The 25,230-nt window shown below is 36.3% G+C and overlaps 1 protein-coding gene across 2 annotated transcripts in view; it reads left to right on the top strand.

Moving 5' to 3' along the window:
• The window catches only part of MYRFL (myelin regulatory factor like), a 50,241-nt gene continuing 25,011 nt past the window's right edge, over positions 1-25,230 (top strand). The window contains exons 1-12 of one of the 2 annotated variants that reach the window (XM_072401356.1): positions 1-334; positions 7,326-7,416; positions 8,845-8,903; positions 11,688-11,919; positions 15,611-15,702; positions 16,124-16,274; positions 17,257-17,452; positions 18,389-18,465; positions 20,410-20,520; positions 20,802-20,892; positions 22,884-23,084; positions 24,041-24,149. In XM_072401356.1, the coding sequence (XP_072257457.1) occupies positions 280-334; positions 7,326-7,416; positions 8,845-8,903; positions 11,688-11,919; positions 15,611-15,702; positions 16,124-16,274; positions 17,257-17,452; positions 18,389-18,465; positions 20,410-20,520; positions 20,802-20,892; positions 22,884-23,084; positions 24,041-24,149 (1,465 nt within the window). In that variant the 5' untranslated portion in view covers positions 1-279. The remainder of the gene's footprint in view (positions 335-7,325; positions 7,417-8,844; positions 8,904-11,687; positions 11,920-15,610; positions 15,703-16,123; positions 16,275-17,256; positions 17,453-18,388; positions 18,466-20,409; positions 20,521-20,801; positions 20,893-22,883; positions 23,085-24,040; positions 24,150-25,230) is intronic. The other variant, XM_072401357.1, reaches the window with a different exon arrangement.

Consider the following 25,230-nt stretch of genomic DNA (forward strand, 5'->3'; position numbering starts at 1 on the left):
TGCAGTTCTCAGTGAAATAAACAGCTACGTCTCCTTACCTAAGAAATATATATTCAATTGTAATTTGCAGATATTTTATAAAAGGATGAATTCACTAAGGTAAAAACGTTTTCTACTGGACCTGATCTTCAGCAGTTTATCTGCTCTACCACACAGTGACATGATTGTGCGTAAGATAGCTTCACTTTGGAAGTATGGCCTAGCAAAATCGATTGTGGATCTTTAATTCATCACAGTATCTTCTCAAAAGGCTTGTCAAGGAAACTTCAGGACACCAATATGGATCGACTGGATGTTGTGGGCGAAAATGAAGCACTTCAGCAGTTCTTTGAAGGTAAAATTTACATTTTTACAAAAGGCTTTATGTGTGTCCTGCACTAGCACAATACGTACTGTCTGATCATGTTAGATCGTTTTAACAAAATCTGGAAATCTGGTTTGTGTTTATGTGGGTCATCATCAATATCATATATATATTCTATTTTCAAAGGGTATCTATCTGCTTGTTCTGCCCTTTAAATATTACCAGAAACTTGGATATTGACTTTAATTAAATTTAAATTACAGACCCAGAACCAGTATCCAAACCCAAAGTTCTAACTTCTGGTTAAATGCCTGTTATAAGTCAATAGCACAGTAAGTGATTGGTTCAAACAACTAGCATTTTCCATTACCTATACATTTCTTTAACACAGATTAAATGTGCTCAGAAACTCCTGCAAATGTAGATTACCTACCAAAAATCTAAATGTACATTGGTAGCTACACCTACATAATACACTTATTCCATTACATATTTATACATTATGTGAAGCCACTTTAATCTTAAAGTTTGTCCTATTTTGAAATATACAAATCATATTTTTTTCTTCACACTTTCACTATAACTTATGTTGGAAATGTGTTTTTGGTTAAAAACCAAATTCTAATATTTCTTAATATTTTTCCTGGAAGTATGTTTCCTGATAAAAAAATACACTTTTCTAACTTTATTTTTACAAAATATACATTTGTGCTACAACGCCTACATAAGTAGGATTCTAGGTTTCCATAGTAACAACAGGTTGCTTCTTTCCTGTATTATTAAGTAATTATTATGTTAGAGTGCTCAAAGTTTTAACTCTCAACATTCCAAAAATATTTATACAAATCCAACTATCATGTTATACAGTGTTATATTCTCTGTCTTTACCCCACGTGAATATCTAAAGTGTCCCAGGTTAAAATGACGAACTTTGTACAACCTACTTAAAGCAGGCAGCTGCTAACGTAGCAGGGAGGCTTGGTTATGGAGGTCAAGGCTAGTTATGATTTCTCTAGGTGTAACTGGGTGTAGAATAAAGTTGGTGAAAGGCTCCTACCTGATTTGTCTTAGCTTACTATTATTAGTTGCCATGTAGGTAAATTGTAAGTTTGCTGTAGTCCTTACAACATATGGAATAAATAATGTAGGACTGGATGTTCAGTTTTTTTGCATAAACTGTGATAGATTTGGACCTGTCATCAGCTTGACATTTTTTAGAAACTTTTTTGAGATCACAATTTTTTTGGCATTTGCATTTGACTTGCAGTTGTCCTGCATCAGACACACACCATTAAGTTGTCACAGCTTGTTCAGTTAGAATGTGTCTAAAAATTAGTATCTCTAATTTCCTTCCTTTGATTGGTAACTATAGCAGTGGTCCCCAACCTTTTGGACGTCATGGACCACTAAATTTATGGACTCCGGATCTCGCATGTGCGGGGAGCCATGAGTCACTCAAAGGGGAGGAAACTTCCCCCATAGTGACATCATGATGCCCGAACCTGTCCACTCTCCCATCGCAGATCTGAGTCTGCAATAGGAAACACAACCTGTCCAGAGACACAACCTGCCCAATGCCCTGAGCCTACGATGCTTATGGGAGACATGGTCTGCGGCTCTGTGTGGTGTGCCCCTCCAAACGGGGTCCTTCTCCTGACCCCACTGGGGGGGGGGGGGGAGCACCAGCCAGAGCCGCGGACAACCAAAATTTTCTCTAGATCATAGGTTGGAGACCGCTGAACTATACTATTGACACTCATTCAAGTTCTTAAGTTCAAAAATACCTATTGACCCAGCCAGGGATCCTCTGAGATGCTAGCATCCTCTACTTAGTTATCAATTAGCATTGTTCCCCATACTTTGTGTTATGTAGTAATCCTATAATACTTACCTGTATTATGATGCGCCTTTATATAGACTAATAAACCTGAAATGGATCTGGTCCAGGATTGAAAACACTAGCCTACTAATAGCAAATTATTTTTAAGAAATCCATTCCAGGTTTGCTGGATCACCCAGGTTCTCCGATGGTATCTTCTCCAGTCTTGGAGAACTTTAACCTCCCTAGCGGTAATCCCGAGTATGAGTCGGGGGGGATTTTAGGTGCAAACAAACCCACATACCTTGCTCGGTCGCTGTCCCCCAGCGTCCTGCTGGTTGCTGCAGGTCCCGGGGACATGTCTGTCTTCTTCCAGCTACAACCGCGAACTGCAGAGTCGCAAGATTTGCGGTGTTTCCTGGTGACGTCGGTCCTGGTGGGAAATTCAAAACAAAGTCCAATACAAAGAAATCTTCATATAATATATATAAATAACTATATTATATATGCTACAGTACAGTTATTTTACATGTTTAACTATATTTATATATATTTTTTAAATTTATTACCTATTGGAAATATTTTGGTGCGTTTTGCCTAAGAATTATAGCCAATGTACAATGTGAAATAAATTTCTATGCAAAAAAATTTTAACGCTTTTTGCACAGAAATTTGGACAGAATTAGAATGCTAGGGAGGTAAATAAATCAGGTAAAACACCTCATTAACTCACATGAAAAAATGTTGAGTCAATAAACAGGAGTAAAAAAACAATTTTTGACCATGAAGGCCATAGAGAGGACCAGAAGACATGACTTCCTAACTGATGACCTATTCATTCATAACTATGGTTCAGTGGTCGCCAACCTTTTGTGACCTACGGACCACTAAATGTAGGGACTCCTGACACCACTCAAAGGGGAAGAAACTTCCTACAGAGTGACATCATAATGACAGAACCTGCCCACCAACCCATCGCAGGCTCATACTCAGCCCTGAGCCTACAATCTGTATGGAAGACATGGTCCACTGTTAAATTGCAGTCACTTTTTAAAGTGTATGTACAGTAAGTACAGAAAAATATCTGTAGATCTTAGGTTTTATTGCGGGCTGGCAACACAGCAGGTATAGGACGGTTTTCTTTTCTCAGTTACTCATCCCATCCTACTCTGCAGTAAACAGACACTAATTGCGTTGGAATTTTTTATATACTAACCAGGATTGACAATTGCATTATAACACAGAAAGTGTGCACACAACACTGAAATAAGTGCAGCTCTGTAATCAATAATCCAAAATTAGGGCTAGGATCAGACAGTCTGCGGGAACAGACATTCCTGTGTTAGGTATTCGGCCTACTGCACCAGCATTTCAACATATCACAGCAGCTAGCACTACCGAACCCCATTCATTCTCTTTAGGTGGCCACGGGCAAGATGCTATATGCTACATAGCATCATACCCGAGGAAGCAGTTCAGAAGTGAGGAATTGGCTACTGCCTTGCAATCTTACCACCAGTCTGAACATTGCCTAAATGTATATTTATTGAATGTTAGCAGTGTATGTGCTTAAATTTAGCCTGTTACAATCCCTTTGCTGCAGGAATTTAATGTAAGAGAAAATAGTACAAGGAACCAATCATTTCACCTGTTAATAGAGAGATGGACATATAACTATGTTGCCTCTTCTTTTACTGTCCAGCCACAGCCTGGGGCAGGTGCAAGACAGTGTGGGTTTGGATGAAGTGGTTTAAATATTCTGGCCATCAGACTGGATTATTTATGATTTATATATTTAATTTACATGCTACAAAGGTTTCATTTATTGTTATGTATTACACATGTAGCTGTTTTGTGCAGGAAATCCCTCTTGCCTCTTTGTGGATGAGCATTAAAACAGATTTATCTTGGAATGGTTACGGAGAAATTAATTGACCAATAGGGTTCCAGTGCTAAAGATGTTTAATCAGGAATAGTTGTGTGTTTAATGAATAAGCCTCTATAAGTAATTAAAAGCAGCATTCTAATTAAACATCTATAAATACTGTGTAAATCGTAAGATTTTTTTAATTACTTGCCAGAGGAGTTGTAAATGATGTACAGCCAATCTTGTGGCTTGCATCCAATTGCCACATTGCACAGATAGGCAAGGCACCGTATTTTTTGTTTCAGCAGTGTGTATAAATGGCTTCCTATATTACCTTAATTCCACCAGACTGCTTACTGAGCAGTTTATCAGCAAAATCAGGTCTGGCCAATGCAAGGTGATTTAGGCAGAATTAGAGCCAAATATTGGAATGGAATGTATTGCAGCATACCTGTCCTTAGGTGTGGCAGTTACATTACATCTCCTTTGCTTAGGGTTTTCATATGCTCACACATGCTCACCCATCCTTCTATATCAGGACAACAAAACAAGACAAGACTACATGACTTCCAAGAACAGCCAAGAGCAATATAGCTGAAAAAAGTCAGCAACAAGAGTAATTTATGTCAAGTATTTGTCAGAAATAACAAAGCACATTCAGTGGTATATTTATCAGACCAATAGGAGCCATATAGGAAAAGTTAATTGTTAGGGTTTATATACATTTCAGTACTAGGTCAGTATTTTATTAGAATGCTGGCAAAAATCTCTGATGTTAGGGATTCGTCTTTGGCAAGGAAAAGCTTTCCTAAAATCTAAAACTGAATGAGATGTTAATTACAGCTGAGGGTGGGGTCACTGCTACCATGAGTTATAAATGAATCTGTGAGTTTTAGATTTATGTTTAAGAGAGTTCTTTGAGACATCAACCCCTTTGCTGCCTTTTTGATATTATCATATTATTATCTTATATCTCTATTATATTTTATTTTGTGGTTAATTTGAGTTCAGTATTCATTTTAGCTGCTCTCACATCCATAACTGATTTGTTTTCCTTTGTTGGAAAGCTTAACTTTTGTTTCAGGGGAGAAGGAATTTTTTAATGTTGAACCAGATCTTTATTTTAGGTTGCATGCAGTTGCATGCGCACATCTTCGAGTCACAACCATGTGGCCAAATACAACACATGGCTTTGCAAATCATGCTGAAATCTGCTGCAGCTGCATGAAAAAAAAAAAAAAACACCAAACGCTTCTTTTCATATGAACAAGAGAAGCTGAGATTGAGGGTGATCCTACAGCAGCTCATCATAGGTCTGAAAATAGCCTAAATCTTTGGTGAATTGGTGATATCTCAATAAAATCTAACTTTTGTAAACCTTTGTAGTTTTCAGTTTTAGGAATTAGTTTGTTTATAGCGTAGATTTGCAAATAAGATCAAATATTTTTTATGAAGATTGTACCAAAAGAAAGTTTTGTTTGGCCTAAAAAATATCAATATGTGTGTTACTTTGTTTTTGAGAAATGACAATATTACTGCTGATTCAGTAGGCCCTGAGAAGGGATATCATAATCTTCCGAGCAAAATTCAAATCCACAGGTCAAATTTAAAGTAAATAGGTAAAGTTCTGTAGTTAGATCACAGCTTTGTGTGTCAGTGGAAATAATATCTTTATATTGTGTCTGTTGCCATTTTTCTCCACACTTCAGTATCCTTTGGGTTTACAAGATTCATGGTATTTCATACAATTTTGTGTATTTTAAATATTGCATGTAGGGATTTTTTAAATTGTTTAAATTTAAATCATGAAAACTGAAAATTCAAGTTTCAAAATTCATCAGTTGACTTGAATAACTTTACAAGTCATATTAAGCACACTAATTCCGAGCACTTGTTTAGAAGTGAGTAAAAGTGATGTTTGCCATTTCATTCTTCACTGCTGCTTTACATATTGGGCATCTGTAGGCACAAAACGTCTGGCATTTTACCTATGATTTAACCACACTTCCTATGGTATAGCATAAAAGTTGTTTATGGATGTGCATCAGCAACAATCTGGCCACAGGACCACCGGCATGTCAATTTCTAGGTTAACATACACCATTTATGAATAGGATCAGTTTTCTTTAATCATAATTAACCCAGTCCTATTATGACTATTTTAGTAACTAACCTCCACCCACTCCAGCTGCTTATCTGTTACTGTATCACAGTGGTCAATTCTGGTCCTTCCCTGGATAAATTTGCCTTCAGCATTGAGCCTGAGCATTAAATCTTTAGAGACTTGAATGATGCTGTATACTGAGGATCTCAATTCCTAATATATAGTGAAAATGAATTACATCTCATGCAATGTGGACACCTTAGTGGTCTGTGGATAAGAAAAAGTTTAGGAGGGTTTCAAAAGTAATGTTTAGAAAAAGATAAACTTGTTCTTTAGGGCCCCATCATATCAATGAATTTGTTGCTGACAAGCTAGGTAAGTATGCTTCACCGTCTTTCTTTATTATGGGAGCCATTTGTAGGTGAACAAGCAGTCTTTTTGGAGCTTGTGGACCACTAAATGCACGGACTCCTGACTGCGCATGCGCGGGGAACCATTTGTCACTCAATGGGGAACAAACTTCCCCCACAGTGGTGTCATGATGCCAGAACCCACCCACTCTCCCATCGTAGTTCTGAGCCAAAGACACAACCTGCCCACTACCCTAAGCATGCAATGCATGCCGAAGACGTGATCCAAGGCTCAGGCTGGTGCACCCCCCCCAGCGGGATCCTTCTCCTGACTGCATTGGGGGGTACACCAGCCAGAGCCATGGCCCACCTATCAGATGGCCTAGTAAGCACTAGTGGGCCACGGACCAGGTTGGGGACCCCTGTTTTAAGTGATATTGTTGATGGCAAGTTGCTGTTAATGTGGCAGGAGACTAAGATAGTTTAGTAATAATTTAATGCATGTTCCTTATTCTGCATGTCCTGATTCAGTGTTCTGTGCTGTACAATTCCACGCTGTCTAATTAGATATACTGTGCTTTATGTTTTATATCCTGCATTGTTCCATTTTGTATGTGATGATGCATTTTGCAGTAGTTGTTTAGAATTGGAACACAAATTGCTTTGTAATATTTTCACATAGGCCTGCATAAAGGGTGGGCCAGTTGATTGTTTTAGAATTTGCCATGTACTGAGTGTTAGCTTTTTGGTTATGTATTCTACCCTGAATTTCCAAAACCCCGTTGAGTACAGTCTTGCTTATAACCCACAAGATAATTTGTGCTGGCACTGATGTAAGTGTCTAGTTTATGTACATTTAAACATAAGAAATGGTTTTTCAGGGCAAGATGTACACAGAGCTTTGGATAACCCAATGGTGGATACGAGCATGCTGGAAGAGTACATCAGTAATGACTTTGCTTTTGGGGTACTGTAAGTAACATTCTTTCTTTAATTCTAATTAATTTGAATATAGGGTTTCTACTTGAGTTGAGTTGATTCATTTCAGAATATGGAACATAGCAAAGTTTAAGGACTTTGAAATGTCAGAATCTATTATACTGAGTCTAGCCTTTTATTTTATTTGTTATCAGAAGCAAGAACACAGTATTGTAAATCAGACTGAAACACTACTGAAACACTACAGAAGCTGTTCCATGGATGCATTTTGTCTTTGTTGAATAACTAGCAATAGGACATCAACATTTTTTAATCTAAAAACAGTTTTGCAGGAAACCATGTGTAGAAGCTAGAATAAGTTGAAGCTGTCTTGCTTGGTGGAAAAATTAACATTGGAAATAATAATTCAAAATGTGGCTATGTCAAAAGTGGATTTAGTATTTACACACTGATAGATGCAATGTGAATACATTACCTGATCTCATTACTGATCAACTGTATGTCCAAGTGTTATTGCTTGGTGATAAGATAAAGTTTATCTAAACCCAAAACTTGTTTAAATGTCCACATACTGGGCCTGATTCCAGATTTGATGAATAGTCTATCCTCCCCAGTCTTGGAGAGCTTTAATAAAACAAGCCAACTGCTCCTTAGATGAGAGGGCTGTGTTAGTTTTTATTTTTCTTTCTGTAGGCTTTTTCACATGGTAATCCTTCAAATAATGAATTTCCTGTTCCTAACCAAAACTGTTGCTTAAACTTACCTTTAACCTCAGAATTGTCTTACATAGCTCTAAACAAGCCAGGAAAAGAAAGAAATTGCATTCTAGGAAATAGACGCACCATAAATCTTTTTATTACCAATATTATGTAATGTAATACTGTCATCACATTCACTTCATAGTGGAATACTTACTGTTTAGAATACCAGTCTACCTACACATATTTGAAAAATAATTTTTTGTTGTGTTTGTAGAAGGATCATAGAAATTAAGATTTTGGATAGAAAAGTTTTCTCATTCTTGTAAAGGGTCAATACACCAAAATCCCCTGATTTTTTATATGTCTTATATGTATTCCCCAACTAGGAGATCACTTTACTAAATCCCAGATTTGTCCCTGTCCATGTTTTCAGTGTGGAGTCCCCACTCACCTTTGCATGTTCAAGTAGCTCATAATACAAAGGGGCAAATCTGATGTGCCGTAGTGCTTCTGTACGAACAAGTGACATGCTGATAGGTCAAGAGTAACAGAAACATGAGCTCTTCCATCTGCTGATTCTTTACTGTTCAGTAACATGCCGGGGGCAGGTACCCAACCTAGTTTTATTACATTAGTAGAAAAGTCAGAGTACTTTATTGTTAGTATCTATATGCATACTGCCAATGTGTTAGTGCATATTGTACAAAAATAATGTTACATAATTAGGTATATTGTATTAATGCATTTCTATGTAACCCAGATTACCGGATTCACCTCCTGACTCTGGATCAGAGCCATGTTCACCACCACAGATCAATGGTAAAGTAACTTAACAATAAACTACTAATATAAAAGAGTAATGGGGAGTTCCACTCTGAATTTGGAACAAAGAGATCTTTGGCCTTACTGCTAAAATAGCAGAGGTCCAAAATAAAAGGTGAATTCCTTTAGGATGGAAAGACACAAGGTGGCCTGGTTTTGGCTTGCTTGTTCATGTGAATATTATTGAATACCACATTTTGTTGGGGTTTTGTTTAAGAACTTGTGATGGAATTTATTGCGTGATTTTCAATTTATGTTATAGTGATATTTGTTTGAAGTGCTACACATACACAACACATATATATATATATATATATATATATATATATATATATATAGATTGGGTATTTGTTGTTGTATTTGTTGTGTTTGTTGTATTTTTGTTATTTGAAATCAAATTGTCTGCTTCCATTGGGAGTAAACCTATGCATTGAAGTTTCTGTGCTGTAGTGGTTGGTGTAGGATCAGAGTGAACCAGGACATATTGTTGTATTAGATTTTGAACTATGAAATTGTGTTGATTGTAGACAACACTGGGTGAACAAGCATAAAAAACAATCAGTATTTATCTTTAAACATGTTGAAGGATTTGTTCATTGAAGCCTGTTAACTTCTTTGCTCTTTCAAGAAGTATAGTTGCCTGATTGTCATGTTGATTCTCTAGCTTCAATGTATTTTGAGTCATTAACCCAGGATACATATGTAGCAACTGAAATCTGAATGAAGAGTTCGTATCTGGGTGTATGTCCATGGCTAAAAAAGTACTGTACACAATAATTGTAAGCCAGTAAACATATAGATTGTGCATTTTGACTTCAAGGCCTCAGGACAAGTGGCTTTTTAGAAGAATGTCAACAGTGGCAACTTCAATTTCACTTAGTAGATGTGAGCTTTCTCTGCCAAGAATTTACAGGCTCTGACAGCTGGTTTACCGATACAGAAACAAACAAACAAATGCTATCTTCTAGGTGACACCATAAAAGTGATGTGGGACCAAATTGTAATGGCCAGAAGACTGGGTCAGAGCATCTCCAAAACAGTAGGTTTTCAGTATGCAGTGATTATTACCTTCCAAAGAATAGACAACTGGCAAACTAACAACAGGGTCATGGGCACCCAAAGTTTATTAATGCGTGTGGCTAGCCTGTCTTGTCAGATCCCACGGAACACATTACTAAAATGCCTACGACTGGCTATTAGGGAAAGGGTGCGCTATTTAAATAATCTGCTGCATTGTCATGGTGCTAGATACAAAAGGACATCTTTAAAGGCATTTTGAAGTCTCCATAGGTGCGGGTGTTTTGTGGGCATAAGGGGGTCCTACGTAATATTAGGCAGGTAGTTTTTATGTGATAAGTGTATACAGATACTGACACTTGGACACCTAGGGGCTGATTTAATAAAGCTCTCCAAGGCTGGAGAGAATACATTTTCATGCAGTGAAGCTGGGTGATCCAGGAAACCTGGAAAGGATTTCTTCAAAGCTATTTGCTAGCAAATGTTTTGAATCCTGGACCAGATCCATTCCAGGTTTACCGGACCACCCAACTTCACTGATGAAAGTGTATCCTCTCTAGTCTTGGAGAGCTTTAATAAATCAGGCCCCTAATATCTACCCTTTCAAGTTCAACAAATGTATTTATCTATTTCTTTATTTGCAATTTACATGCATTAGCTATATTAGATTCTACCTTGAGGACGTTATGCATCAACTAGAGCTGACAGGCAGTTTCACTTGATTAAATCTTAATGCCCGCAGAAAAGGACTAGCAGATGTGCAAGGATCATATGCAGTCAGTGTTTAATTATTTACACTGTCTCCTGATCAGTTACTTGACAGCCTGTACACACAAACATTTTGTTGTGTCTTCTTTTCTCTGAAATGGTTATTGGCAAAGTAGTTTGAAATGCCTATGCTGTAATGTCTGTATAACATTTCTTTTTTTACTTTTTCTATGTAAGTAATGAGTTACTGACCATGGCAAAACATACTTTTAGCAGTGCTGGACACTTAATATGCACATGATGTTCCAGACAGTATAGAAAGGATAAGAATGAGAGCCCTGGAACATGCACCTTCAAAAACAGTTCAGCAATGACAGCTTCCATACCTCTGTGATGGTATAGCAGGTGTACATTAAAGAAGAACAAAGCTCTCCTCTCCCTGCTCCATTGCTAGCACTGACATAACCCAGTCTTCTTCCGGGTTCAAGTTTTCAGCAAACTTGATTGGCCAGGCTGGAATGATATAGCTCTTGCACCTGTGCACAATAGTTTATTCATTCCTGACAGGATCATGTTTTTTAATGTTAAGATTGTATACGCAGCTTAGGGTACCTTCAACAAAAGACTGTGAACAGACGGGTACGTTTTTTTTGTTGCAGAAAAGACATAGCGCGCCCCTTTTGCAATAAAGAACCCGCCTGCTCACATTTTGTTTTGTTTCTTTGTTTGCTTTATAAAACTTTAAAAGTATCCATATTTAGTATATTTTCTCTATGTAGTGATAACCCAATAACATTTGCTTTAAATCTTATGGCAATCCAAGAATAGCCAAACAGTGGAGTAATCTTGTTTTTATTTTTTGTAAATATTTTATATTTGTAATTATTTTAAAGATATAAAAAATGCAAAAAGCACTTAAATACAAGTGTTTGAGTTTGCGGCAGAACAATGCTTTACATTCAGTTAGATTTGATCTACATATTTGAACAGAAATGTTACACATTTGATGTAAATATATTTCCATTTGCATACTAGTAACAATTGTGTTTCTTATAGGTATAATGCATGCCTATCCAAATGGGTTTCAACCGTCCCTTCCAATGCAGTCCTCTGGATCCTACCATTACATGGAACAGTCTCCAAACTCTGCATCAAGCGTCCATTCTACTTCACAGGAAAGCTGCATGAAAGTTAATAACCAGGGCAGTATGTGGCCAAGTTCCCCTAACATCCCCTGCATGGAATATAACTATCCATATGCTGATCAGAGACTATCCTCAGACAACCGGTAATAGCAATATGTTTAACTATCAGAAATCAGTCAACACTGTGTGTCAATATTTGTATTCTGTTTCATCATATATGTTTAAAAGCTTCCTAAAAGCTAGCAGTGATGCACTTTGCATGATCATTTGTTTTTCTTTGTTTAAATAGTATCTCCCTTCTGAAATAGATATACTGATATGTAGTAGGGTAGAAGTTCTCTGCCCCCGCTGCCTCATACTTATCACTGAGAACGAAAGCAAGCAGTACAGCGTTTTCCATCCTATCATCTGTCATCTAATAGTTTGTACTGTTAGAAAACTGCTGGTAAAAACTTGTAATATAAAATCCACACTTATCCCATGACACCCTCAGCGCTGTGCTATATGTCAGAGCTATATTTGGATGTATGTATGTATGTATGTCATCACTAGGAAACGCATCGACACATTTCAACCAAACTTGCTATTTGTTGATCACTCGGAAACGCATAGAGACATTTAAACCAAACTTGCTAGACATATGACTCAGACTCATTTGAGTGCACCTCTGATCTTTGTACAGCGCTGTGCTATATGTCAGAGCTATATTTGGTAAACACTAGGAAATGCTTGAAGACAATTCAACCTAACTTGCTATGTTCCACCATCACTTAGAAACCCAAAGAGACATTTAAACCAAACTTGCTGGACATATGACAGCGCTGATCTTTGTACAGCACTGTGGTATATGTCAGAGGTATATTAATGTATAATAATAGTGTGTGACTGTGGGGGGACATTAGAGTGTCAGCTCCTCTGTACAAAGACTGATGGGTCTAGCGCAGTGTTTCATTGTACAGCACTATGGTATATGTCAGAACTATATAAATCTAAACATATCAAATTGGATGTATGTGTGTATGTATGTGTGTATGTCATCACTCGGAAACGCATCGAGACATTTAAACCAAACTTGGTAGACATATGACTCAGATTCATGTGAGTGCACCGCTGATCTTTGAACAGCATTGTGGTATATGTCAGAGCTATATTTGCATGTATGTATGTATGTGTGTATGTATGTATGTATTGCTCAGTGATAGTGTGCCTTTTGCTTGTATTTTTACATATAATATATATTACATATACTGTAATAATGCCTTCAAGAAAACGTAAGGCAATTGGCCGAGTGCAATCAAAGGCAAAAAAATGAAACAACACTGTAGACAAGAAAATCACTATAGCTTTATTTGATTCCTTTTCCTGTATAATATAAGATTGCAATAAATAAATACCCAGGCAATGCCAGGTTATCAGCTAGTTGATGTATTAATTACACATTTTACCTACCTCCTACAGTGTTATACCAAAATGTAGGAGAAAGGTTGAACTGCCACTAAAGCAAGGCTTAGGCCCACCATCTTACACCTCATACATATAATATCTTTTCTTTTTTCCTTGGCTGATATATACTATATGAAGCTTCTGTTTTTATTCAGACTTACTGCTTTACTGTAAAGATTTGGTCTTCCTCCTGGTTACTACCTTATCAACTGCCACATCCATTGGATTGATTCAGATAAACATACAAATGTTTATCTTACTGCTTTACTGGCTTCTATAGGTGTTCTAGGTAGAGTGCTATGTGTAGGGTTCAGTGAACCTTAAATGGAATGGGCCTGATTTATTAAAGCTTTTCAAAGATGGAGAGAATACACTTTTATCAGTGAAGCTGGGTGATCCAACAAACCTTGAATGGATTTCTTCAAAGTTATTTATGTTTTAAATCCTATATTAGATCCATTCCAGGTTTGCTGGATCATTCAACTTCACCGATGAAAGTGTATCCTCTCCATCTTTGAAAAGCTTTAATAAATCAGGCCCAATTACTTTTATTATTCCAATGGGTGTTCACAGTGTTTGGGTAGATCTTGGCAACCATCTTTACAGACAATTTCTGATAAGGATAACTGTTGTCAATGTGGTTATGTTATTGTTGAACATATATTATTCAGGGAAAATACCTGTAAAGCTATTTTATTCAGATATATCACTTCGTAAAAGACAGTTCTAGGCACTTAGAGGGTAATTTAATGGTGTAATAATTATGTCCACAACAAAGAAGCATAGTAGTACTGTAATTGTGTAACACTGCACGGCTCTAGTAACATAAGACTCCTGCTGTGCATTCATCCAGCCGGATGATAGTTTGTCATGGATTATGTATTAAGGAGTTGGTGGTGGGTGGATTTCTGCTAACAAAGCCTGCCAAAACCTTTCCCTATTTCTAGCGTCCTTTGGTGCATTTTCAAGCTCCCCTTGCTAGATGTTCCCACACACCACACCACCCCTTTTTTTAAATTGGTGTTCCCTGTATTGGCTCAGATGCCATTTCCATCTGCAGAGGGGTGGCTTAGTTTGCTCAGGTGTAACTGGGCATAAGCTCACATTCTGATTCATTTTATCCATAACTCCCTTTTAAAGGAAACTTCTGATCACTTGTCAACCTGCACATTGAGGGTGCCATAGAGTTCTAAAATGTTTCCGCTGAGTTTCTGTGGTCAGGTGACCAAGACAGGAACAAAGCAAAAACTCTTTCCAATGGTATTCCTTAAAGTATATTTTTAATAGTGTGGAGAAGGGTATCCTTTTTCATTGCTTTTTATTGTTGGCTGTGTGCACATTAAGGAGATCTCATTGCTTCTTGTTTTGGTAGGGTGTAAGCAGTAATATAACAGGGGCACAGGCAGCACAAAAAGGACTAAGGGGCTATAACCTGTCCCCATTCTAAACAACTGGACTGAGCTTTAAACATACGATTAAATGGAGATATGATACAATATTTCAGCTTCCTTATTACATTTCTGATTAATAGCAGTTTGGCCAAAAAGGTCTACTTGTTAGAGGGTAGCACAGTTGCTTAGTGGTTAGCACTCTGGGCTTTGCAGCGCTAGGTCCCAGGTTTGAATCTCTGCCAGGTCACTATCTGCAAGGAGTTTGCAGGTGCTCCCTGTGTTTGTGTGGGTTTCCTCCCACATTCCAAAAACATGCAGTTAGGTTAATTGGCCTCCCCCCACAATTGACCTTAAACTAAAGACATATGACTATGGTGGGACTTTAGATTGTGAGCTCCTTGGAGGGACAGTTAGTGACATGACTATTAAGCACTGTGTAATATATTGGCGCTTTATAGTAGCGGTGTAATAATAATAATGCTTATTTACATAATGTAGGCATTTAATGGCACATATTTCTCTAAATAAACTATTTTCTAGCCTTGGAAAATCCCTTCAACATAGCACAGGTTTTTATTAGGGGGGCTGATATTCAGTTTTCATGGGTATGAAAGCATGCAATACCTTGGAAACAGGCAACCCATTTTCAGAAGCCATAAAACCAAACAGTTATATGGCTAGTGTTGGCACATTAACATTAAAGAGCATTTTGTGCATATTGCACACATTTTACCTATTAGGATTCTAAAAAAAATATTTTTAATCTCTAAAATAGAGAATCTTGAATGGAAGTTCGTAAAAAGTTTTTTTCTTTTTTGTGGTTCAATGTAGGAGTAGTTGAAATGAGTTTCTGAGCAGAATGTGTTACTGTACAAGAACGAAATAATTCCTAACTGGCACTAGATGGCACCATCGGTGTGTTTAAATGTCCAAACCTTAATAACCTTGTGCTATACATACTGCCTTGTAAATAATGTAAATGTTCTTCATTATTTTTAAGGAATTCATTTTCATCATCAAAGAAGCGGAAATATTCTCAGTTAGAAGATAGAGAAAAATGGCAGCAGTCATGGAGTATCGAGACAAGACAAAGTAATTTTGTGTGATTTTAAACATTGTCACAAATGTTATGTGCTGCTCATGTTCATTTAAGATTGACAAATGTTGCTACTTTGTTACAAGCCCTTTTTCTCTTTGTATATATTAGTGTATACCTGATGAGCTTAATAAAAAGCATAATTTCTTGATTTTGTTGTTGCTATCACATACCTAATTAACAGAGCAACAGATTGTTCTTGTAGGCCAGAGGAACAGATTGATACTGTTAGATATGGGTGTTGCCTGCTCATATATGCATATATATATATATATATATATATATATAAATAAATAAATGGACTGGCAATGGAATCACATGTAGGCGCCTGCCTAGGAAATCTTACACCTCCAGATTGACACTTGATTGTAACAAAGGTATACCTTTTCCACTTTAAAGTTTCCATTTTCCTTGCAGCGCCACCTGCAGACTGTATTATGGAAGTTCATGACTATGAAAGTGATGGGCAAGCAATGTCTCCAATGGATAAATGTTATCAGTCATTGACATGGAGGCCTTACCAGACATCACATTGGAGTACCCTGTACAAGGGCCTGTCTGAACCAATGTAAGTTTGTTTTGTTTCTATTACAAACGTTTCCCTCATCCAATGCACCTAGAGAAAAGGTTTATAGGCATATAAAACAAGTAATGTATACTTTTCACCTCCAACATGTTTATAATGTAAGTGTGATAAAAGTATTGTAAATAAATAAATTAAGCCTGGCCTAGACTGGCAAAGTATAGCCTCTAAGTTTTGTTATACACAAATAATATATAGGATGGGAATGAAAAAGGTAAGCATAAACTTACACATAAGCATTTCTTCATGATGGTCCACATTAGATATCTAGCAGTATGGTATTTGTCAAAAAGCTGGTGTGTCTGAGGCTTTTTAGGGTTTAGCATAGGTTTTTCCGGGCTTAACATTATTCATCACTGCATTATTGTGATTGTAAAGATCACAACAGGCTATTCCATGGCTTCCATTTCTGTCCTAGACCATATAGGCAGAGAGATTATGGTATATAGGCATAAAACAATCAAAAAGTCATCTACCAAACTAGTCTAAAGTGCAGGAGCGAAAAGATATTTGTGTGTTCACTTTTATCAGAAATCCAAAACAATCAAGAGGGCCTAAAATAAGGATAGTGGGCTGAACCATGCAAATAACTTCTTTTTGCCCATAGGTCAACTATACATTTATAGCAAATGATTTACAGATATATTATAATGGCATGTATACCAAACTGCATTCAGGTGTTAGTTGATCACAATGCATTATCAATGCAATGTATGGAAACCAATGCTCCTATTGAGCAGGGCTTGGTAAAAAAAAACATTGCAGTTAAACCAGACAGATTATACTGTTTTAAACTGTAAACTGGAATAGACACACAGTTGGACAAATGTTTTCTTGAATTAAATTGCCCTCTGAATGTCAAGGCAAAAGGGTAGAACATGACTATTACTAGCACGTCCACTGAAGAGTCTACTGTCTATGTGTTTTTTTTCAGAACATTCATTTTTTTATTTATTCTTTTTTCCAGTCCTGCTTTGGGGTACCGAGTAATCACAGACAAAGGATTCAACTTTTCTACAGTAGATGATGCCTTTGTATGTCAGAAGAAGAACCATTTCCAGGTTACTGTGCATATCAGAGTGCTTGGACATCCAAAATATATCAAAACACAAATGGGCTTCAGTCCAATTGAACGTTTTTATTTGAAAGTGTTCGGTGTTAAGGTAAGGTGTCATTACAGAAGTCCGTAGGCCTTTTATTAGTATATAAGCAAACTATGTTTTAAAAAGTCTCTGTCAAGTTCCATCGTGGTTTTCTAACACAGCACAAAAGGGGAATGGACAATTTCCAGATGCCTTGAATAACCTATCCTGTTTGAACTTCTGAAGCTGTTACATCCTGGGGGCAAAATGCTAAAACATGTGATCAAATCATTACTGGGGAATTACATTGGATGTACATCTGGAAATATTAGTCTTTAATATTTAGGACTGTGCAGCTAAACATGATCTATTTATCAGATACAATTATTAGATATTTTATGATTTAGCCTATAATACAATAAACGATCATAGAGATGCATCTATTTGTTCTCTGGTGAATGACCAATACCATAGACCATACAAATTATTCTAGGCAATTGCTTTATTTATCTATAATATCAATGAAACACTTTGACCAAAGCCATAATTACACGGTGCCTAAAAGATCATGCATGATTGGTTTTTAAATAAGAAATACAAATATTTAGGGGTTATATCAAGTCTAAGCCATCAGCTTCCAGCTTGTTGGAAGTACAAGCTGGAAGTACATGCCCTCGGATGCTGCTGGCATATTAGCTAAATAAACATCTATGGCACATAAAGAGATTTTTTTTTTTCAACAGTTGTATTTGGGAGATCAACAGAACTACCTATGGCTATCCAAGGTTGTTCAATAATTACAACAAGAAACTTTTATTGTTTACTCCTTTTTTATCATATAAGTATGCTGCTGGTTGGTATGTCATATAGGAAAGCATAATTGAAGATTGGGATGAATAATGAACAAAAAAGTTAAAAATGATTAAATATAATGTAATGGCATTAGGCACATTTTAATGTGCTATACCTTAGTTTGCTACTGAAAAAGATCCAACTATGTTTTTTACCCACATTTAGGTTGAAGCTATGAACCAGACAATTACCATTGAACAGTCTCAATCAGATCGCAGCAAAAGGGCTTTCAATCCTGTTACGTAGGTATCTTTCTAATCTTCTATTCAGATATAAAGTTGCTAGGCATATCTGTTTTATTAAAGAATGCAAAATGTATATATACCTTTCTCCAAGAAAATTGATAATAATGTCATTTATTATGCATGGCATGAACCGTCATGTTTTTTTTATATCACTACCACCTCCTGGGATTTTTTTCTGGTAACATACATGTTAGAGTCAGATATTTTAGAAGTGACAACTTAACAAGCAAGTAGGCGGTAGTAACCAAGATTCTGAAGGCTTGAGACGCAATAGTTGAGGATGCCAATGAAGAATGAAAAATAAGATGGCTTTTATTTTAATCTTAGCAATACATGTAAAACTCTAATTATGATACATGATATAACTTGCATATCCAGCAGGAGGTTAGTAATGGCAGCTTATGTGTACGTCTCATGACAGATGCCTTTAAGAATGAATAATACATCAACTTTTGTATATGAGGGTGGCTTAAAATTAAGCAGATGGGTATTGTGCAATTGTTAATATACACAACTGCTGTAACTACATTGCATGATACTATTTCTAAGATACCTACCATGTCATTATTAATATGTTGCTTTTCTCATGTCTCATTTTGTATGTATTCTTTCACTGATTTCTTTAAATAAACTTTAAATGAAAAAAAATGAAGCAGATAATGATAACTTAAAGCTTAATGAATTATATGTATGCTTTAAGCCTCTCACTAATTGTGGGTTACACAAATCCTAAATCTCAGGCAACAATACAAAAAGTCTGCACTATAATACAAGTCACATTTTAGACTTCTGTGGCTGTATTCATTGAGAAGTGTGTGCGATCCCCAGGGGCACTGGAGGTTCATTAACCTCTGGTGCCCTGGGATCGCAGAGGATTTCCTGGGCTGATGATGCAGCCCTGGAAATCCTCCTGTTCGGCGGGAGCTTGACCTCTCGGCGGATCAGAAGGCCGTTCTCGCTCTCATTTTCGGTAAGCGAGAAAGGCCCGATGTGCTGCGAGATCGAACTTAATATTCTCGCTCGCTCATCCCTAGTACTGGGACACTTGTAAGTGAAGGAAACAATGGTAACAAAATACATCAAACTTTTGAATGATTTATGGCACGGATTTTCAAGATTGGACAATGTATTTGATAATGAATTTACATCTAGGAACTTGAATAAAATTGTTTTTATTACATTATTATCCCTAGCTGTATATTCCCCATTAAAATACAGTACGAAAAGTTTTTCATGTTGATTTGACTATAACTTAAAGGAATATTGCTAATAGTCTTGGGACAAAACATGTTGTTTGCAGTACTGTTATTTTATTAAAGCAAATTCTTTTGCAAATTAACCATCCAGTTGGATTTTAAAATGCATTTTTCACCCACAGTTCCCCTTGACCTCCCCAGCAATGTTGATAACAATACTGGAAAAATAGGTGGTCATAGACAAAAAAGGTTGTAATTGCAGAAAATATGATTTTTTTTTGTAAACTTTTTCTTTTTTTTTTGTAAAAGTTTTTCTCTTTGACCTCAAAAGCTAAATTTTACAATTACAATTGTAATTTACAATTACATCCGTACTACCTTCTAAGCACCAAGGTGAATATACCTTTTTGGACTACAAGCATTTCTCCAACCTCTCATCTCTAATATAGAGAAGAACATCTTTTATCATTTTAGTTCAGTGTGCATGACATTACAAAGTACAAATATACTGAGCTAGAAAATGAATGTCTGTCTCTGCCTTTCACAGTGACTTCAGTTTCTTCACATTCTTGTCTTTTATTACATTGATAAATGAAGAGGGAAAAGTTCTCTGATAGTTACAGGTTGCACTAAAACATAATAGAGCAAGAAACAGAACATTTATTTAAATGTTTTGGCTAGACTTGGGCTTTTAAATCAACCATTATGCTGTAGTATAAAAAGCAATGTTCTTTTTTCTTTATAGGGTAAATTTACCCCCAGATCAGGTCACTAAAGTAACACTGGGAAGGTTACATTTTAGTGAAACGACAGCAAACAACATGAGAAAAAAAGGAAAACCAAATCCAGATCAGAGGTAACAATTTATTATAATAACTGTATTTTATCAGCTAAAGGTTTTTGTTCTAATTATATATTTTGTACATTGTTAAATCATCCTAATTAGTAAAAATGTATTCATTACTAAGTAATTTGGATATTACAGAAATGTTTTCAATTTTCAAGTTCTCCTTTCTGTATTGGAGTTAAGATTTCCCTTCATATAACAAATTCCGTAAATATGGAATATAGTCTTCTGTGACATGACCTCCTGTTGAAGAAAATTGGAGACCAAATCTTTTCCCATTGTGTATGCAGGTATTTCATGTTGGTGGTCGGTCTGTATGCTGTAAGTAATGAGGAGTCCTCCCTGGTCACAGCCCATGTCTCAGAAAGGATCATTGTTAGGGCAAGTATATATATATTCTTGTACATCTACAGTAGGTTAGTCCAAAACTTACCTACTAAACTAAGCATAACTTTGTAATTTCTCATTTGTGAATACCCTGTTGAAGCACTTGACCACTTGGGCCTGATTTATTAAAACTCTCCAAGGCTGGAGAGGATACACTTTCATCAGTGAAGCTGGGTGATCCAGAAAACCTGGAATGGATTTCTTCAAACTCATTTGCTAGCAAATGTTTTGAATTCTATACCAGATCCATTCCAGGTTTGCTGAATCACTCAGCTTCACTGATAAAAGTGTATCTTCTCCAGCCTTGAAAAGCTTTAAATTTCCATTTTTATACTAGATGTGTGCTCAAACTCTGCTTAGAATTACTAGATAGAATTAGTCATTCCCTAAGATGGGAATGGCACCCTGCTTGGGTCACAGCCTCTAGGCTTTGTGCTGATGATTCAGACAGGGGGGGCCATGTCCGCTTTAAAATGGCCAACATTATCTTAAAGTAAACAGAAATAATATTTGCCTCCTTCACTGAATCATCAAGACAAACGTAAATCCATGAGAGAAATGGTGCTGCCAGCAGCTATTGACACCATGCCAGGGCTTAGATTCTTTACAAGGTGAGATTTTATATATTTCCCTTACACTGCATTTACAGCATGTGAAATCACATTTGAAATAGAAGTGATGTTTCTCAATAAAACATTTAAAAATCTCTACTTTAATCCTGACACTTATGTACCTCATCTCATTTCTGTTTAATGGCAGCTAGTCCACCATTGTTACATTCTGTATGTGTGAATTTTTTTTTAAAATATATCCATTCAAATGACAGCAAAGATTGTCAATGGTAACAATTCACTGACCATTAACTAATTAGGTTTGATAGAAAAAAATGTCAGAGTTTTTCGCAATGGTTTACAGCTGGCAGATGGAAATAAAACATTTTATTATGCTAATCCTGTTTTAACCTTAAACTTGACAGTGCAAGGTTGAAACATGGACAGATCAATGATAATAAAACAAGGTCAGATTAAGGATGTCTGGATTATTCTATTTACGTTTATGGAGCAGCTGCCCTTTTATTTGTTTAATTTTCCTCATCAATAATGAAAAAATACTCGCTTAAAATCACATATATGTTTTTTAAATTATAAATCTATCATTTAAAACTGGTACACATACAAGAGAAACATAATAATGCTAGATTTAGAGCATGGATTAGAGCAAAGTTAATACAGTGATGTGTATTATGACACATAACCCTATACCCCACGCATAGGGATCTTTATCCAATCTTGAAGTAATCTTACTGTGAAACACAAAAAAATATTATCTCTTTACTACTACTTCTTACAGTTCAAGTCTGTAAGGTTACCTTAGTAAACAAGACATTATATGACTAGAATTTTAAATCAACACATTAAAGACAAAGTAAGTTTCCTAAAGTTGTACATATAGTTGTGTAAGGCTAAGTCTACACAGACTGTTTCCCTAGAGTTTTTTAGTCAACATTTAAACACACGTTTGAAATTCCCTATCATCCCAATGATACAGTCTACAGTTTTCTTGATCAGCATCCTGCATTGTTTGTAAAGTGATAAAACACTCATTAAATGCCCCACGAATGTCTAAAACACTTGAAAACTTCTATAAACACTCATAAGTGCTCCTAACACCCAATGAATGAAGCATTAATAGATGTTTGTGGTCATTTCTAAGAATTGTTTTGGTGTTTATGAGTGTTTTCTCCTATTCCACCTCTTAGATACCTTAGATTAAAGGCCTTTAAATGCTTAAAATGCTTTCTTTACATAAGAATACTGAATTTAAAGTATATAATATAGAAAATAACAATGACAATGGAAAAAGTTAAAGTTGACCATAGTAAATGTAAAGTAGGTAACATGTTTAGTGTGGACATTTTTACCCTGTGAAGCAAATGTTCTGGATGCTTTTAATATTATCATATCTGTAAACCTAACATTTTTTAGGCATCAAACCCCGGGCAATTTGAGAATGATAATGATGTCCTGTGGCAGCGAGGGCATGTCCCAGAGACAGTGGTGTCTCATGGTCGGGTAGGAATTAACACTGACACTCCGGATGAAGCATTAGTTGTCTGTGGCAATGTGAAAGTGATGGGGACAGTGATGCATCCATCTGACAGTCGAGCAAAGAGAAACATCCAAGAGGTGAGCCCCAAGCAGCTTCTGTGCCTTTCTAATGGATATTATTGTAGAACAATACCATTGCGGTGGCATGATATGTGGCTTTAAACACATCAGAACAGCAATATGCCAAGATTGTCACTGCTCATGTAAACTATACTAAAAATCGCATACACACTTTTTTATATTTTTTGTATAATTTCATAGTAATATAACACCAGTAATACTTGTTATTTTAAATTTTTGTTAAATCTGTAATTCATTTATTACAGATACAGGATATTTATTAATAAGCAAACCACTGAGTATGCAGTTGACATACCACAAAAAACTATAGAACTTCCAGAAATAAAACCATGCATTGACGATACTGTTCTCCATCACAGTCCTTTGAATGGATGGTACAGGATCTTCAATTCTTTAAGGATGTTATTTCTGGGCTCTCCTGTCCAAACAACAAGTTCTATTTGTTAAATTCCCAGTGCTGTTGAATGCAGTAAAGGTTATAGATTAGATTTTAGCACTGCCTTTTCCATTTTAAATATTAATGTAATACTGGAAACATACAAAAGTGGAATATGGCATTTTTTTTTAAAACATTGAAGCATTTCTATTGAATTGGTTACTATTGAAATGATTTGGGGGCCTTTTGTATCTTGCATGTTATCTTATATAGAAGCCACTGAAGTCCCACTATTATGTTAAAGGCATTTAATGTAATTCACACAGAACTCACACAGAACTACTGCAATGTTATAGGCCAACATAATTCCCCATTATTTTACTTTGACCTCCTCATCGGAGACAAGAAGTTAAAAAAAACCTCTGATGAAAACACAGATAGAAATAAAAAGCTGACCGTTGTAATAATACTTTTCTCCTTTATGTAAACCTAATAAAATGTGTTGGCTAGATTTGTACTCTAAACTTGGTATGCCAGAAATTAGAAGAATATATAGTGTTTTTTTTTTCCTATTCAGGTTGACACAGTAGAGCAGCTCAGAAGAATAGCTCAGATGAGGCTGGTTGAGTATGACTATAAACCAGAATTTGCTACAGCTATGGGAATAAATGCACTTCATGAAACAGGTAATGCAGCCCTTTACTAATCCTTAAAGCATATCCCCAGGCAAATATCCACAGTTCAAACTTCTTTTGGTTCAAAGTCAGAACTTTAGATTTGGCTAAGCCACTCCATTGTTGCATGACCCTGTATCATTCTACATGATCCAGTTTCTATTTCAATCATAGGGCAGATGTACAGATATTCTACTGTGGAATTTATTATTACTTCTTGGAATTAATTTGCCCCTCATTGACTGCAGTTCCTCCTGACTCAAAGGGAGCCACAATACATTCACTCCATCATGCTTTACAGTTGGGATTATTTTTGATGTTTGTAGCAGAATTTTGTTTTCTCCAAAATAATATTGCGGAACTGACTTTTGTCTAACTTGCAGAAAATTTTGTTTCAGTAATACCCTAGGCCAGTATTTCTAGAACTTTATAACATGGGGGAACCCCTTGAAAAAACTTTTAGATCTTTAGGGAACCACTACTATTATTACAACTTCCACATTTGCAGTACTGTAGTTCAGTGGTCAATGGGAAGAATATCCCCTACATTGCTGGTTAGTGGGACGGCTGCCACCCTTACAGGTTGCCAAAAAGATCATTGCTCAAGGAACCCCTAGCAAACTTTGGAGAAACCCTGGTTGAGAAACACTACTCTGGGCAATCAAACTGGTCTTTGAGGTGGGCTGCATATTTTTGGAGTTCATAAGTAAAGAGAGGAAAGAAAAGACAGTGCAAGATTAATTATGGTTTATTAACACATACTTTAAACCTATGTACAACATAGACCTTCTATGCTAAAGACCTGGGTTATACATCATAGTACCTAATTTTCAGGTTACAAGTTCAATCATCCTGATAAACATATTAGTTGTAGTTGGAGTTCCTTAATAATTGCTGTAAGGATAGATGGAATAGATGAATTCAGACATATATAGCCAGTATAATATAAGAAATGCCTCCATATTTTTAGGATGTTCAGAGATACTGATCAGTCATGCAAGTACAGTCTGACTGCGATTTGGTGTCTTGTGCCATATGGTTTTCAACCTACCTAATCTCTATTCCCTCTGTTGGTTACTGCAAGGAAGTAGGG

Source organism: Pyxicephalus adspersus, chromosome 2 (genome assembly GCF_032062135.1).
Source record: "Pyxicephalus adspersus chromosome 2, UCB_Pads_2.0, whole genome shotgun sequence".
Classification (NCBI taxonomy): Eukaryota; Metazoa; Chordata; class Amphibia; order Anura; family Pyxicephalidae; genus Pyxicephalus; species Pyxicephalus adspersus.